We start from the raw sequence: 17,211 nt of genomic DNA on the forward strand, positions 1-17,211 counted from the left end.
TTATATAATAACCTGCATTTCAAAGCAATTTGTCATATTCAAAATGTTTCAGGAGGTTTCTTAGTGATTTGATAGGTTATATTAGTGCAATTGTTTGTTTCTCAAGTCTGTAAGGATCATAGCTAAATTGAAGCACTGTCCATTGATGCATACTATAAATCTTTCATTCATAATTAGGTATTCAATTCACTCAATTGTGTGCTGCATCATTGAGGTATATGGGCTAGGAATGTCACATGCTCAATCCATGGCCGTTCAACTGGGGTCAAGAGGAGCAGTCCACAGGGCTCGGCCTCCCCTAGACTGCAAAGAGGATGGGGGTGTGGGAAAGAAAAGAAACTCAGTCATGGGGACGGCTTTCTGCTGCAATGTGTGTATAGACACACAGACTGGGAAGGGCGGTGGGCATAGATCAGGCTAGACTGCATGCCCATCACAATCAAATAGCCTGGAAGCACCTTAGAATCATGCATGGAGAATGGTACTAGGTGCAGTGGAACAATATCCTACGTGCAAGTTAGAAGGAGAGGGGAGACAACATTAAGAAAAAATCTCCCGTAGAAACCATTATGTTCCAGCAAAGACCAATAAAGAAGCAAATTATTACCCGGGAAGGACTTGCATTCAAAATCCATTGGTATGTTCGTAATGCCCTGTAAAAACGGTTTGCTTTAAGCTCAATTCTTAGTCACCTTGCCCCTTATTCTTTTGCTAAAAGATTTATGTTCATTCTGTTTGATCATTAGCGAACACAAATGCAAAGCTCTGTACACATGACCAGCTGCCATTTAACAGTACATATAATTTTTGGATTTCCTGAATAATTATTAGGTTACAAGCTCATTCTATCCTGCATAGTGCTGGTAATGGCTTAATAAAAAATTAATAGAGGGGGGAGGAGAGAGACACACACAGAGGAGGACAGACAGGGAAGGAGAGAGAGAAGAGTGAGGAGAAGGAGCGAGAAGAAAGAGGGAGAGAGAGAAGAGAAGGAAAGAGGAGAAAGAGAGGGAGGGAAGGGAGAAGGGAGGGAAGGGAGAAGGGAAAGAGAGAGAAGAAATGGAAGGAGAGAATAAAAAGTGTTTAACTAAACGTTTGCAGGGAATGAGAGAACCTGAAGTGGGAAGAGTAGTGTGATGTTCATCTCCTCTGTCCCTAGAAGTCTCTCCTCCACTTCCATATGATCAATTCCAATCTTAACCCTGAGGTTATTGTAACTGAATACCTTCGACATCCCACCTGGAACACTTGAGTGAACCCACCTCAGATCTCACCACTTAGCACATTATTCAAACTGAAGTACAACATTCTAGATCCCAAGTGAGTCTACCAACACAATACCATCAGGGGCAAAAGCACCATAGTGACAGTCCCCACCACTTTCAGAAATGCAAACGCTTAAATCAGGCAACCTGTTTAAAAAGCGTTAACCATTCATTTCCATGATGGTTAATTCTAAACATGCTGCTTACAGCATGTATTTCAGACAGAAATAGGTGTTTGCTCAATAGTTCCACTTCATTTAAATTCCCTTGTATACTTAATCACCTCTAAATGGCATTGGATTGCAGCTTGTACTTGTTAACATGGTTTGCACTAACAAACCTGTTCAATAAGTAAATAGCGCTTCGTTAAAGGTGTATTTAATCCCCTCTAAGTGGTGCAATAGTGATTTGCTACAGTCTTGTTCAATAGTAATAGTGCTACCTCTTTAAACTGTCCAATACTTATACTAGGCAAATACTGTTACATTTCTTAGGAACAAGAGTAGGCCATGCAGCACCTCACACCCATTTTACCATTCACTTAGATTATGGCTTAACTGCCTTGGTGCCACAATCCTTAATATCCTAGCCTATCAAAGCACCATCAATCTCAGTAATATAAAAGCAAAATACTGTAGATGCTGGAAATCTGAAATAAAAACAGAAAATACTGAAAATACTCAGCTAGTGAGGCAGCATCTATGGAGAGAGAAACAGTGTTAAATTTCAGGTTTGTGACCTTTCATTAGAACTGTTCTCTGCTTTGCACCAACTCTCCCCATAGCATACGCATTGGCTGGTATTTGGGTACTCAGTGGGCAGAGCAACTTACCTCCCCTCCCCCTTTCTGATGGATGGATTTGATGAATGGATGGACATGAAGATTTGAATCTCAGAAATATAGAACATTTATGATGCAGGAGGCGGCTATTCGACTCATTGGGCTGAATTTTACCAGCCCTCTGGAGACAGGCTGAGAGGTAGGTGGGATGGTAAAATGGCAGTGGAAGGTGGCGGGAGGGAAGCCTAATGTGTTCCCATCACCATCGGCTTTTATCAATGGCAGGGACGACAGTGGCTTGGCCCACCGCCAAATGAGGGCGGGCGGTCAATTAATCTAATTAATTGGCCTAATGACAGCCATTTTACCACAACACCAGGATTTTACCAGAGTTAGAATGCCCCCACACCCCTGCCCCCGGCCCAACCTTGTGGGGAGACCATCAGCTACATCAAGGTGGCCCCCCAGTGACTTCCCGGGAAGGTGGGGAGGAGGTTGTGGGGGCTGTCTTCCTGGAGGCTCCTTGTCGCACTGAAGGGCCCCCAGCGAAATGACCGCCCATACGGCTCCTACGCTGCTGCTGGAGGGTTCATCTCTGTTCACTGGGGCCTGCCTGCCTGGGCCTGGCACATCAAGAAATTTCTTATCGGCCCTTTGAGAGCGCCTCAACATGGAGGCACTCTTTCCTTCTCCTTGCAGCCTCAGCAGCGGCCACATCTGTCAGGGGCACTGCCGAGGCTGTAGTGCTGCCGGCCCTCTGAATGGCCTGACAGCTTGGAGAGGCAGGCTGCTGTCCTTAAATGGATGACAGTCCCAGCAGTGGCCTCTTAATTGGCTGCCGCAGGAAAAAAAACCCTCCGCGAACCCACCATTTGCCTGTGCAGGCTCAGGATGCTCATTGGTCCTAGCGGTGGGACACACATTGTGTTCTGGAAAATCTCCGGCCATGGATGCCAGCTGAAAAAGAGCTATCCAGCCTGATACCCGCTTTCTTGCTCTTGGTCCGTAGCTTTGTAGGTTAAGGCACTTCATGTGCATATCCAAATATTTTTTAAATGCCATGAGAGTTTCTGCATTATCACCCTTTCAGGCAGTGAATCCAGACCCCAATCAACCTGTGGGTGAGCTCACTGGTGAACTGCACACATAGGGTGGATTTTAAGAGCCTGCTATTGCTCCCGGTGGTGAGCTCAAAATATTACAGCTCGCATGCTGAAGAACATTCCTCCCATGTTCAGGAGCAGCATGCACCCTCATTCTCCTCAGGTGATGCATCTGCTGGAGGTTTAATACCCAGTGGCCTGTTCTGAAGGTCTGGCGTTACACTCGCCTTGAAAGAACGAGTAAGGTACCTCTTCTGGCACTATACCTAGCTCCTCAGGATCACACTCAGTCTGCTCACTTCGATCAGACCTGCTTGGTCTGGGAGGGTGGCCTTCTCTGGTCATCCTCCACAAAAGGGGACCTCTAGGTCAGCATCTGCAAAATAACTGGAAGCCGTGTCCCGGGTTCTCAGCCCTCTGCCTCTCCTGCTCCATCAGTAACAGAACCACAGCAATTGATTCTTTTTTTTTTATTCATTCGTGGGATGTGGGCGTCGCTGGCTAGGCCAACATTTTAGTTTAGTTTAGAGATACAGCACTGAAACAGGCCCTTCGGCCCACCGAGTCTGTGCCGACCATCAACCACCCATTTATACTAATCCTACACTAATCCCATATTCCTACCACATCCCCACCTGTCCCTATATTTTCCTACCACCTACCTATACTGGGGGCAATTCTTATAATGGCCAATTTACCTACCAACCTGCAAGTCTTTTGGCTGTGGGAGGAAACTGGAGCACCCGGAGAAAACCCACGCAGACACGGAGAACTTGCAAACTCCACACAGGCAGTACCCAGAATTGAACCCGGGTCGCTGGAGCTGTGAGGCTGCGGTGCTAACCACTGCGCCACTGTGCCGCCCCATTTATTGCCCATCCCTAATTGCCCTTCAGTGAACGACAGCCAATTGAGACTGCTCTCTTTCAGTCCTGCCTCCACAGTTGCTAATTGGCTGCCAAGCCCCTTTCCAGCCAATTAACTATCCATCCCCATGAAAATTGGGGGGTGGGAGAGGTGGGGGGGTGGTGGTGACTGCCTCTCAAACAGTCCTGATGCTCATTTCCCACCACTGGAAGGAAAATCCTGCCCAACCTTTTAGTGTTCTGATGAAAGGTCACAGACTTGAAACGTTAACTCTGCTTCTCTCTCCACAGATGCTGAGCATCACTTTCTGTTTTTATTATCTCCAGATTTACACCTCTCTATCAAGTGTGGCATCTGAAATATGCCCTTGACCAGGCCAATGAGGGTATCCCTGCAATCTGATGACTTGCATCTTCATAAGAAAGGTACTAGACGGTGCTAGGGATCCTTCCCAGTTACGCAAAGTTACAACCAGGATGTTTAAGCCTGGCAGTGGAATACAGAACAAAATTTAATCCATACACTGTAAAATCACGTGACAGATCCTCCTGTAAGAAGCTCATTAACAAAAAAGCATCAACAATAGAAGCTGTGATCAAAACTGCTGTATGGCAGGGAATGGGAGCAACAGTCTCCATTTGATTATATCAATATTTCAGCTTTTACTTCCCTTCAGAACTTACTCAGCAAAGTCGAAGTAAATCTGTATTTAAATTATTAATACCAACCAACTGAAGCCCTGGCAACATGACGAAACGCTGAATATATAAAAAAAACATTTACAAAAATATACCAAGTACAATTTTGTCAAACTTATTCAATTTTCAAGTGGATAATTTGATTGACGATGCCAGGAGTTGACTCTCAGCCAAATTACTCATCAAAATCTGGTCAAGCACAAAACTTCATCTGATTGCACAGTTTTTAGATCTTTTACACTTACACAGCCACTTCATATTTGGCTCTCCTGCAGCTTTTCCTCAGCTGGCATACATTCCATTACCTACCCATAGTACCAATCTTCAGTCACATAGAATCTTATAGCGTAGAAGGAGACCATTTGGTCCATTATCCCTGCGCCGGCTCTTTGAAAGAGCTAACTAATTAGTCTCACTCTACTCTTTTCCCTATAGCTCTGCAATTTTATTCCCGCCTTCAAGTATTTATCTAATTCGCTTTTAAAAGTTACTGTTGAACCTAATTCCACCATCCTTTCAGGTAGTGCATCCAGATCATAACAACTCGCTGCATGAAAATAAATTCTCATCTCCCCTCTGGTTCTTTTGCCAATTTCTTTAAACGCTCATGTCATGGCCATTAGGTATAACTATAACATGCTACTTATTGCCTCTCCCTCTTGATACTTCCTAAGTTTCATGTATTGATGGTGAGGGGACTGATTCTAAGGATTTGATATTTTACTTTCAACTTTGGGGGTGACTCACATGAACCCTGACTCCAATTGGGAGCAGCACAGTGGCGCAGTGGTTAGCACCACAGCCTCACAGCTCCAGCAACCCGGGTTTGATTCTGGGTACTGCCTGTGCGGAGTTTGCAAGTTCTCCGTGACCGCGTGGGTTTCCGCTGGGTGCTCCGGTTTCCTCCCACAGCCAAGGACTTGCAGGTTGATAGGTAAATTGGCCATTGTAAATTGCCCCTAGTGTAGGTAGGTGGTAGGAGAATTGAGGGAAGGTGGGGATGTGGTAGGGAATATGGGATTCAAGTTGGATTAGTATAAATGGGCAGTTGATAGTCGGCACAGATTCGGTGTGCCAAAGGGCCTGTTTCAGTGCTGTATCTCTCTACGACTCTACTCTCCCTACCCTTGTTTCAGAGAAAAATGACCACAATGTATAGTCATTACAACTTGAAATTTCATAACCATGTCATACCAACTCTTAACTAGTGAATAATTCTTTGCCTGCTGTAATCATATTGGGAGTCAAGGTAAAGGTTGGATATAAAATGAGGCCCGATAGTCTTGGTGCATTCAGTTCATGTTAACAGACTAATAATTATTTATATACTGGAGCCAGTTATTTATTTATTTAGAGATACAGCACTGAAACAGGCTCTTCGGCCCACCAAGTCTGTGCTGACCAACAACCACCCATTTATACTAACCCTACAGTAATCCCATATTCCCTACCTACACTAGGGGCAATTTACAATGGCCAATTTACCTATCACCTGCAAGTGTTTGGCAGTGGGAGGAAACCGGAGCACCCGGCAAAAACCTATGCGGTCACAGTGAGAACTTGCAAACTCCGCACAGGCAGTACCCAGAATTGAACCCGGGTCCCTGGAGCTGTGAGGCTGCAGTGCTAACCACTGCGCCGCTATACCTCCAGCTTATCATACTTGTAATTGCTCCCAGTATTTTCAACTTTTCATATAACAGCCATCTGCAAAGTGACCTTTTAGGAAAGATTATTTATTTTTTCTTTAAAAAGCACATCTATTTTTGTTCTACTCTTTGATTTTATTTATACGGAAATGAATAACTGACAAAAGGTGCTTTGAATCGAGGTGAGAATGTTCTAGAGGTGCTTTACCGCTGTCCATGATTCTTAGAAAAATTGATTTTAAGACCTTCCTCGTGCAAAGTGGATGCTTTGAGCCAATTGTTCGGTAAACATCACTTAATATTTTTCCTTGTAGCTTTAGGGGTTTCTAAATTGCTTTGAATAAAGTAACAGTCTTGGAGTCATGTCTATCAGAGACATGTATTTTCTTTCTTTGCAAAACAGGAGTCTGACAGACAGTACTTGGGCACGTAAGTAACTTATAGACTGTACAGCAGCACAAGAGAGCTGCTGTTGCTACAAGGGAAAAAGAAAGGACATTCAAAGCTAGAGCTCCCTGGATGGCTAAAGATAAGAAACAGAAAAAGCAGGCTATGTCAAATGTAAGGTTCACAACACAGTAGAGAACCAAGCTGAATACAGAATGTACAGAGATCTAAAAAAGGGAATAAGAAAGCTTAGAAGAGGGTATGAGAATAGATTAGTGGCTAACACAAAAAGAAACTCAAAAAGGTCTTTTTGGGGTTGACTGAGGACCAAAAAGATGTTGTGGTGATGGAGGGCACAATTTTTTTCATTCATTCATGGGACGTGGGCGTCGCTGGCTAGGACAGCATTTGTTGCCCATCCCTAATCGCCCTTGAACTGAGTGGCTTGCGAGGGCATTTAAGAGTCAACCACATTCCTGTGGGTCTGGAGTCACATGTAGGACAGATCAAGTGAGGATGACAGATTTCCTTCCCTGAAGGACATTAGTGAACCAGATGGGTTTTTACAACAAACAACAATGGTTTCATGGCCATCATTAGACGAGCTTTTAATTCCAGATTTATTAATTGAGTTCAAATTTCACCATCTGCCATGGTGGGATTCGAACCCATGTCCCCAGAGCATTAGCCTGGGGGTCTGGATTACTAGTCCAGTGACACTACCACTACACCACGGCCTCCCCACTGTTGAGACACTAAATGAGTACTTTTTTCTGTCTTCATTAGAGGAGAGGGCCTAAACTCTCTGGAATTTAGAAGAACGAGAGGTGGTCTCATTGAAACATACAAGATTCCGAAGGGGCTTGACAAGATAGGCACTGAGAGGTTGTTTCCCCTGGTTAGGGAATCTAGAACATGGGGGCACAGTCTCAGGATAAGGGGTCAATCATTTAGGACTGAGATGAGGAGAAATTTCTTCACCCAAAGGGTTGTGAATCTTTGGAATTGTCTACTCCAGACAGTATGTTTAAGGTTGCGATAGATTTTTTGTCTCCCAGGGAATCGAGGGATATGGAGAGCAGGTGAGAAAGTGGAGCTGAGGCAGAAGATCAACCATGATCGTATTGAATGGCGCAGCAGGCTTGAGGGGCTCTATGGTCTACTCCTGCTCCTATTCCTTATGTTAAGAAGTTGGGTACCATCCAGGACAAAGCAGCCTGCTTGATTGGCACCCCATCCACCACCTTTAAACATTCACTCCCTCTACCACCAGGGCACAGTGGCAGTAGTATGTACCATCTACAAGATGCATTGCAATAACATGCCAAGGGTTCTTCAACAGCACCTTCCAAACCCATGACCTTTACCACCTAGAAGGAGAAGTGCAGCAGGTGTATGTGAATACCACCACCTGCAAGTTCCCCTCCAAGTCACACACAATCCTGACTTGGAAATATAGCACCATTCCTTCACCGTTGCTGAGTCAAAATCATGGAACTCCCTCCCTAACAGCACTGTGGGTGTACCTACACCATGCAGACAGCAGTGGTTCAAGAAGGCAACTCACCACCACCTTCTCAAGGGCAATTAAGGATGGGCAATAAATGTTGGCCTTGCCAGTGATGCTCACATCCTAGGAACGAATAAAAGAAAAGGGACAGAGAGACCGGTGGTTGGGGGGGGGGCGGGGGGGGGGGGCTGTTGTATATACACAAATCTTTGAAGTGGCAGGACAAGTTGAGAAGGCTGTGAAAAAAAGTATATGGGATCCTCAGCTTTATCAATAGAGGCATAGAGTACAAATGCATGAAAGTTATGGCAAACATTCATAAAACATTGGTTTGATGTCAGCTGGAGTATTGTGTCAAATTGTGGGTGCCACATTTTAGGAAGGTTGTCAAGTTTAGGAGATGCAGAAGGGATGTGCTAGAATGGTACCAGGATGAAGGACTTCAGTGATGGAGAGACACTAGAGAAGCTGGGGTTGTTCTTGGAGCAGAGAAGGTTAAGAAAAGATTTGAGACAGGTATTCAAAATCATGAATGTTTTTGATACGTTAAATAAGGAGAAACTGTTCCTAGTGACAGAATGGTTGATAACCAGTGGACTAGCAAAAGAAGCAGTGGTGACAAGAGGAAACTTTTTTAGACATGAATAGTTACCAACTGGAATGCACTGCCTAAAATGGTTGTGGAAGCAGATTCAATAGTAACTTTCAAAAGGAAATTGAATAAATACTTGAAGGAAAATGTTTACAGGGCAATGGAGAAGGAGCAAGGGTGTGGGACTCATTGGATAGAAGTTGATTGAGATGAGATTGTAATGCTTACCCCAAATGATTATAATCATCTTTCTCCTTTAAAATCTTACCATCAACCCCTCTGCTCTCTCTCATTACCAACATCCCTTTTCTCTGAAATTCCTCGTCCCTAACCAACTCCATGCCAGCCTTTTTCATCATTCTCTGCTCAATCTGGCTCCTGCTCCATCCACAGTGCAGAGAAAAGACCAGCAATAATGGTCAATGACATTCTGTGCAACTGTGACAGCAATGGATCATCATTCCCATCTCTCTGCAGCCTCCTCCACTGTACAGCCAATTTGAAGAGTGTACTGTAATTCAGATAAATATTTGCTAAGATGCTTCCATGGCTGGATGAGAACGTACAAGGAGTTTGTTAAGATCAAGTGGTTGTGATGGCTCAGAAATACTTCGAATACTCTGCATCTTCCCAGAAGTATTGGTATCAAAAGCTTTCCACAATAGCCCTATCAGACAAAATGAGAGAAAGCATTTTGAGAGGCTTTAACAACAGAACAGTTAATATCTCAAGTTTGAAGGTTTGGGCTGGTATGGATTTGATATGATAAGTCCCTATAGCTGAAAACAGAAAATAAAGGAAGACAGGGTGAGAAATGTTAAATAATTGTTGAGAGACTTGAAGAAAGTCCATGCTAAATACAGCTGCCAATACTCTAGAGACTTGTGTTCCTAATCTAGGCTAACATTTCAGTGCATTACTGACGGAGTGCTGTCTTTTGGATGTGAAATTAAATGGAGATCCTGCCTGCCCTCTCAGGTGGATGAAAGAAATCCCATGGCACTATTTCAAAGAAGAGCAGGAGAGTTCCACCTGGTACCCTGTCTAACATTCACTCTACAGTCAACATAGTTGATTTGGTTATTTCTTTGCTGTTTGTGAGACATTGTTGTGTGCAAATTGCCTGTCATGTTTCCTGCATGACAAGTGAATGTATTTCAAACATACATCATTAACTGTAATGTGCTTTGGGGCATTGAGATTGTGTTAAATTCTATACACATGCAAGTTCGTTCTTTCTTTTCTTAACATCTGTAAAGCAGACGAGACATGGCATAGATGTTCAACTTGTTGCCCAAGTGTAAAACTGGCATTGAGTATTGGTTATAGAAACCATTTGATTTTGTTTACATTGAAGGCAGCTTCTTTCATTGGAGCAGGAGTAGACCATTCAGCTCCTTTAGCCTGGGTCACCATTCTGTACTAATCTGTACCTCAACTCCATTTAGCTGCCTTAGCTCACTACCCCTCGATACCCTTACCCAGTAAAATTCTAACAACCTCAGAGTCTTGAAAGCTCCAATTGTCATAGCATCCACAGCCGCCACTTAAAGCCGTGGTTGATCAATAATGTACATGCAAGCATATATAGGAGGAATGAACCCTTTGTTCTTCAACTCCATTGGCTGGTTTTTCTACCCAGGTACAGTAATACATGAAATATGAAAATTAATCACAGCATGTAGACAACATGTCCTTGGTTCAATCTTAAAATGCACGGATTCTCCAGTGGACCATCAGCACAACCCCCTTCCCCCACCCCTCAAGCCTGGTCAAATCACAAATGGCCTTTTCTCCAAGAGTTTTCCTTGATCATCTGAAGGTACAGCAGAGAATCAGGAGAATGCCATAAATATTCAGAGCTGCATTTTAGCCTCAAGAGTTGGTTATGGAAAAGGGAATAAATGCAATAAGGCAACTTCAAGTTGAGCAAACAAGTGTAAAAGGGGGCCTGGGGTCAAATTCAACGTTTAATTTGTGACAGATGTCAGCAAGGCCTTCTTCAAGTAAAGAATGATGACATGGAATAGTCTTCTGTGCGGGGTAAAGGAGGCAAACAACTTTGTTTATTTAATTGGAATGGCCTCCTCCTTTTGTATCTTGATAAAACATCACAGACAGCCCAGATTTGTGGAGCTCAGTTGGCTAGATGGCTAGAGTATGATACAGAAAGATGTCAACAGCGCAGGTTCAATTCCCGAATCAGCTATGGTAGCTCATGGAGGCCTGCCTCCGCACCTTGTCCCATGCTTGCGGAGCGGTGACCCTCAAGATATACATTACCCACTGTCCCTCCCTAAAGGGAAGGCCTTTGGGATTACAGCTACAACAACTCCAGAAATACCCTTTAATATTTTACATACTGTTTAAGGTCAATTTTAGTCATCGACCAAGTCTAAAGTTTACCATGAACTTTGTATAAAGCAGGTGTGAGCCAAAAGATTTGAGCAAGAAAGCTGCAAACTACAGCATGACCCAACAGCGGCAGATACCTACCTACACTCCAGTCCATCTCTTCCACACTGTCGCCATACAAGCCGTGCTTGCTTTTTCCTGAAAATTCTGGAGAAGCATATAGTGCCGTGTGAACGGGTATGAAGGACATGAAGAGCAGGAATGGACGGTCTGAATTTCTGTAGAGCAAAAACACACAAAAAAAAAATCCCTCGTCAGGGTGGTTAATATAAGTGTGCCCTGTTAAAAGGTGTACAATGCACGCTTGGTAATCTAAACTATTTGGAGAGAGGATGAGTTAGCATGCTGATGCCACTAATGCACCGTCCCACGGAGTCACCATGTGGTTGCAAATGGAGTGACTGCTCATCTTGTTTTCAGGCAGGTTGCCCCCACAACTAATTGTCCTGTTATAAATTTAGTATTGCTGAAAACAGACATTTTGTTGAAACTTTTCGTATTACACTCATCAGGACAATTTGCAAGAATACCAATGTAAGGGAAAGCAACAAATTTATACTGTATGAGAAGAGAGTGCTGATTGTGTGTAGTGGACTCTGAGTGGTAGAGGCATTGCCATGGAGAATGCACCAGTTTACGTTGACTGACAGTTAACTGCCAAGCTTTGTTTGGAATTTAAACCAGGCAGCTTGACTGTGATTGGTCAAGTGAATGGCTGTCACTTATTTTGTTTAGCTGAAACAGGCACAATGTATGTACATGTTTTTTCTGTCTGCAAAGAACAGGGGCCTGTGTATCAATATATGTAGCTCACAGTACGCGCAAATGTGCCACACTGTGAGCCCAACTGAATCTCAAATTGGTTGTCAGCATAATTCTGAGCACACTGAGAATTATTTAGCAAATGTTGTCCAATCGCAGAATCACATCCACTGCTGGCACAGTGTTTTGAGTTTTGCAAGCACTGGCTGGTTGGGTGTGGTCTGTACCTTGCCTGGCTGCGAACAGTGGAAGGGACATGTTGTTTGATACAATCTGCCAGTCTTTGGGACAAATGGCTTATATACCCAGCATCACACTGGCACCTTGCACTCAAATTCACCTTTGAAATGGAGCAGTCAAATGAAGTCCCTTTCCTTGATGTACTGGTTGAGAAATCTGCTGGGGGTTCTCTACCCGGTTCTACTGCAAGCCTACCTTCACTGGACAATGCATGCGTTAGGATTCTTACAGTTCCCCACGCTACAAGACTGGCCTTATCGGCAACCTTGTAAATAGGCCCCGAGCCATTTTCTCACCATGCAAGCTTGATGCTGAAATAGGATGAATCAAAGTCATCCTGCGTGACAATACTGATCAGATAATTTCTCGTTGCAATTCGCACAAACCTATGAGTGGACCAAAGGCCATCATTTTCAGCCCTGAAAAGTACCCAGTCTACCTCAGATTACGGGTAATGTATCCCAAAAATTTAAGCAACAGGTGACGATAGCTGCTTCACGCTGCTACTATGCAGTAGCAACACGTGTGGTGTTCACCACTAACAGGATGCTATCAAGCCAAAAGGATGTTCTGTGTATCACACAAATGAGTAATTTGGTATATGAATTTCAATGCCAGTGTGATGCGGATTGTCCTGACAAGAGCAATAGGAAAATACAAAAAGCTTCAACAAAATGTTTCTGTTTCCAGAAATACTCAAGTTCTGTTCTACAAAACAACTATTTATAAATTTAGTCTGGATTTAGAGAATAGGGAAGGCATTTTGGAAAAGTCCACCATGCACGCATGTAGGCATGGCCTTCTGTCCACACTCAGTGCAAATGACTTGACAAACAGTTTGAGGTTCTGCATCAGGAACAAAGAACAATCACATGGAGTGAGCAGCTCCGTTCATGGTTTTTCTGATTCAGCTCCTCCACAGCAACAATGGAGGATGGCGTGTTCTGTACATTACAAACGTATATAAATGAAAGGCAGGTAAGGAGAAACTGGTGCATCAAGTCTGCTCCACACTCATGGTGCCTGGAACATCATAACTAGACACTTCCTATTCCTTACAGCCAAGTAATCTCCTGGAAGAGGCAAAAAAAAAAAAAGGAAAAACCCAAGGCCGATAAGGAAAAGAAATAAAATCTGGAAACATTCTCTGTGACCCATTTAGACGACTGAATCCAGTCCAGATCGCATAGACCATGTATACGTTAACTGTTCATACATTTTAAATGTGAAGTCGTGCTTCTGTGTGGCAGTGTTCTGGACCAAGAACTGACAGACCCTAATCATGGATGATATGGGAAGGGGGATGAAAGGAGGTTCAAAATGCCAGACACATGCAAATTAATTAATTAATTAAGAAAAAACACAATTAGTTACCATTTGAGAAAACAGGTTATTCTTTGGGTGGAATCTCTTTATTGGGGAAAGTAATGGAAGCTGACCGTATAAATGGGGATAAGACAATTGGATGTGTTTTAGGAGTGAGAAGGGATTTAGTGATTATTGTGAGGAAATGCTGCTGATCCATCAAAGAGAATGGATTTATTGGGACAATTGGTTTCTTGCTGTTTCAAAAGATTCTGGGGGTCGATTGGGATGTAATGGGGTGTATAACAGGCAGTTGACCCACATCTGTCCTTTTTGCACCCCTCCTGAAGTTGAATTTTACCTCCTCTTCTTGGAGGAAGTGTGAAATGAATCAGAGGATGAGGCAACCCGAGATCCTCTGGTGCTTTTCTATACACACCATGGCTAATAAACAAGTAAAAGCTGACCTTTACAAATGAATAGCTTTTACTAGCCTCAAAAAAACAGCCTTGGGGAGAAGAAAAGCTTTGTGACATGTAGTTGCACAATATAATTACTTAACTACAGCTATTCTGAAAGAAAAGAAACACTTACATTTATATAGCACTTTTCACCATGACCATACATCTCAAAGCACTTTAAAGCCAATGAAGTACTTTTGAAGAGTAGTCACTGCTGCAATGTAAGAAACGTGGCAGCCAATTTGTGCACAGCAAGATCCTACAACAGCAATGTGATAATGACCAGATAATCTGTTTTTGTGATGTTGATGGAGGGATAAATATTGGCCAGGACACCAGGGAAAACTCAACTGCTCTTCTTCAGAATAGTGCCAAGGAATCTTTTACATCCACCCGAGCAGGCAGATGGGGCCTTGGTTTAACATCTCATCGGAAAGATGACACCTCCAACAGTGCAGTCTTGATTTTTGTGCTCTAGTTCTGGAGTGAGACTTGAACCCAGAACCTTGTGACTCAGAGGCAAGGGTACTATCAACTGAGCCTCACTGACACAACATAGTAAATGTTCTATCATTTGCGTAATAGAAAGTTGTGGCAAAGATTCTGGACATTTTCTCATATTTCCTGTGAAGAAACTGCAGCTATTACGCATGTGTCCCGGTACATTGTTGCCACATTTGGCTTTAAAACTGTTTAAGTACAACTATGCTATAGTTATACAAAATCCTAGTCAGATTATAATTTGACTACTGTGAGCAGTTCCAGGCACCACACTTTAGGAAGGATATACTGACCATGGAGGAAGTGAACTGTAAATTCACCTGAATTATGCTGGATTCCAAGGGCTAAATTACAAGGAGCGATCACATAAACTAGGGTTGTGTTCCCTGGAATTTAGAAGATAAAAGGGTGATTTGATCGAAGTTTTCAAAATATTAAGGGAAACTGATAGTTTCTCTCTATCTTCCCTATTTCCACTGGTTAGGACATCTAGGAATAAGGGGCATAGTCTAAAAGTTAGAGCCAAGCCTTTAAGAAGTGAAGTTAGGAAATACTTCTACACAGAAAGGGTGATAGAAGTTTGAAACACTCTTCTGGAAATGACAAGTGATGTTAAGTCAATTTCTAATTTTAAATCTGAGATTCATAGATTTTTGTTAACAAAAGGTATTAAGGGATTAGGGCAAAGATAGGTATCTGGAGTTAGGTCACATCATCTCACTGATTGGTGCAACAGGCTCAAGGGGCTAAGTGGCCTACTCTTGTTTCTATGTTATACAGTTGTCAGTGATCTGGAGGCACTATTCTTTCCCCCATTCATAGAAGTGCTCGTCTCCCTCCTCCCCTCCCAAAGGATAAACAAACAGCGCCTTTCATGACCTCAGGACATCCCATAGCGCTTTTCAGCCAATTAATTTTCCTGAAGTGCATTCACTGTTGTAATGTAGGCAAGCAGAGCAGCCAATCTGCATACAGCAAGCTCCCACAAACAGCAATGAGATACTGACCAAATAATCCACTTTAATGATAAATCAGAGCCTCAGTTTGATATCTCATGCAAATTCATGTGGATACCCAGCATCCTTTCCCATCAACCTCTCTCCCTCTCCTCCACACCACCCCCCCCCCCCCCTCCATCCCCATCCTTTCTGGCATTCTCTCCTTTTTCCTTATTCTTCCGCCCTGCTGCTCCTTTCAGTTTATGTTGACAATCTCCCTCACCCCAGCTTATGCTAGCACACCCCTCCACCTAAATAGTTATCCCTCAACCAGCACCCCGAAAAAATTATCGGGTGATTACCACATTGATGTTTCTGGGTCATTGCTGTGCGCAAATTGAATACATTACAATAATGGTTACACGTCAGAAGTATTTCATTGGCTGAAAAACATTTTAGGACGTCCTGAGTTCATGGAGGATGCTATAGAAATGAAAGTCTTTATTTCTTTTACCTGCGGCTCTCATCAGGCACAGGCGATGGGGCTGGGGTGAAATGGATTACTGCAGTGGGTTAAAATTCCAATCTCATGAAACCAACACTGAAACTTTCACTAACAGTAGCAGCCCATCTCTCAAAGTTGCAGCAGTATGAATTCCATGGGCAGACTGCAAGTGCGGTGATTTACAACGGTAAATGTGGACGACAACTTACACCTGTATAACACTTCTACCAAAGTCAAATGTTCGATGAGGATTCACAGGGATAGACCAGACATTGGAGGAGGCATTGGGAAGAGGAGATGACTACTTGTATGGTCAAAGAGGTAGGTTTTGGAAGCTTTAGAAGGTGTGGAAGAGATGTAGTGAGGCCAAAATGTTTAGGAAGAGAATCTCAGGCTGCAATTTTGTGAAGCCCCCTGAGGCAGGGGGCGGGGGAAGAGGGAGTGGTGGGGCGGAGGGCCCGTCTTCTCCCCGTCCAGCGATTTTCCTGGGGTAGATAGGCTAACGACGGCCTTCCTGCCCAGAGGCCGATTGAGTACCGTAGCGGCCTATTAAAGACCAATTGAGGGCCTCTTCCTGCCACTGCTGGGATCCTACCAGTAGCGGGGGTGGGGGGGGCGTGGCCTCTGCCAGGCGGGAGGACGCCTTGTAAAATGAGGTGCCCTCCCTGCGGGCTTTGGGCGGGGGTCCCTCATTCATGGGCATTTGTGGTCCACTGAGGACCCCAACTGGGAACTTTATCTCCCAGGACCCCCCTCCCTGGGACTGCATGACCATTCCCCAAACCCCACTGGGACTTTCCAGACTAGCACCGGCAACCCTACCACAACGACGTCTGTTCCGGGGTTCCAGGGCTGGGCCTGGGTCCGAGGCCTCTGCAGTACCGGCAATAGCCACCGCTTCCAGTGACACTGCGATACTGCTGAGCTGCCAGCCCTCTGATTGGCTGGCAGCTCTTGGAGGTGGGATTGCCGTCCCTTTAAAGTCTTTAAAGAATGGGGATCCTGTCTCCTGAAACCTTTATTCAAAAAGACCCGCTTCAGCACAAGATCCAACTCTCTGTGTTGAAAGCTCTATACCAGTTTGGGGGGTGGGGGGGAATTAATGACAACAAAACAACAATTGGACAAGGGTCAAAGGAGCAGAGGATGTTGGAGAAGGTAGAGGTGGAACAGAGGTAGAGATCAGCTCTGCAAATAGCCTGTTAGCAAGTTGCCTCTCTTTGGCCAGGAAA

General features: G+C 44.0%; 1 protein-coding gene across 4 annotated transcripts in view; it reads right to left on the reverse strand.

The window, feature by feature from the left end:
* The window catches only part of LOC137371138 (steryl-sulfatase-like), a 132,295-nt gene that overhangs the window by 33,566 nt on the left and 81,518 nt on the right, over nt 1–17,211 (reverse strand). For all 4 annotated transcript variants that reach the window (XM_068033139.1, XM_068033136.1, XM_068033137.1 and 1 more), the window contains one exon: nt 11,349–11,485. In XM_068033139.1, coding sequence (XP_067889240.1) covers nt 11,349–11,485 — 137 coding nt within the window. The remainder of the gene's footprint in view (nt 1–11,348; nt 11,486–17,211) is intronic.

This window comes from Heterodontus francisci, chromosome 6 (genome assembly GCF_036365525.1).
Source record: "Heterodontus francisci isolate sHetFra1 chromosome 6, sHetFra1.hap1, whole genome shotgun sequence".
Lineage (NCBI taxonomy): Eukaryota > Metazoa > Chordata > Chondrichthyes > Heterodontiformes > Heterodontidae > Heterodontus > Heterodontus francisci.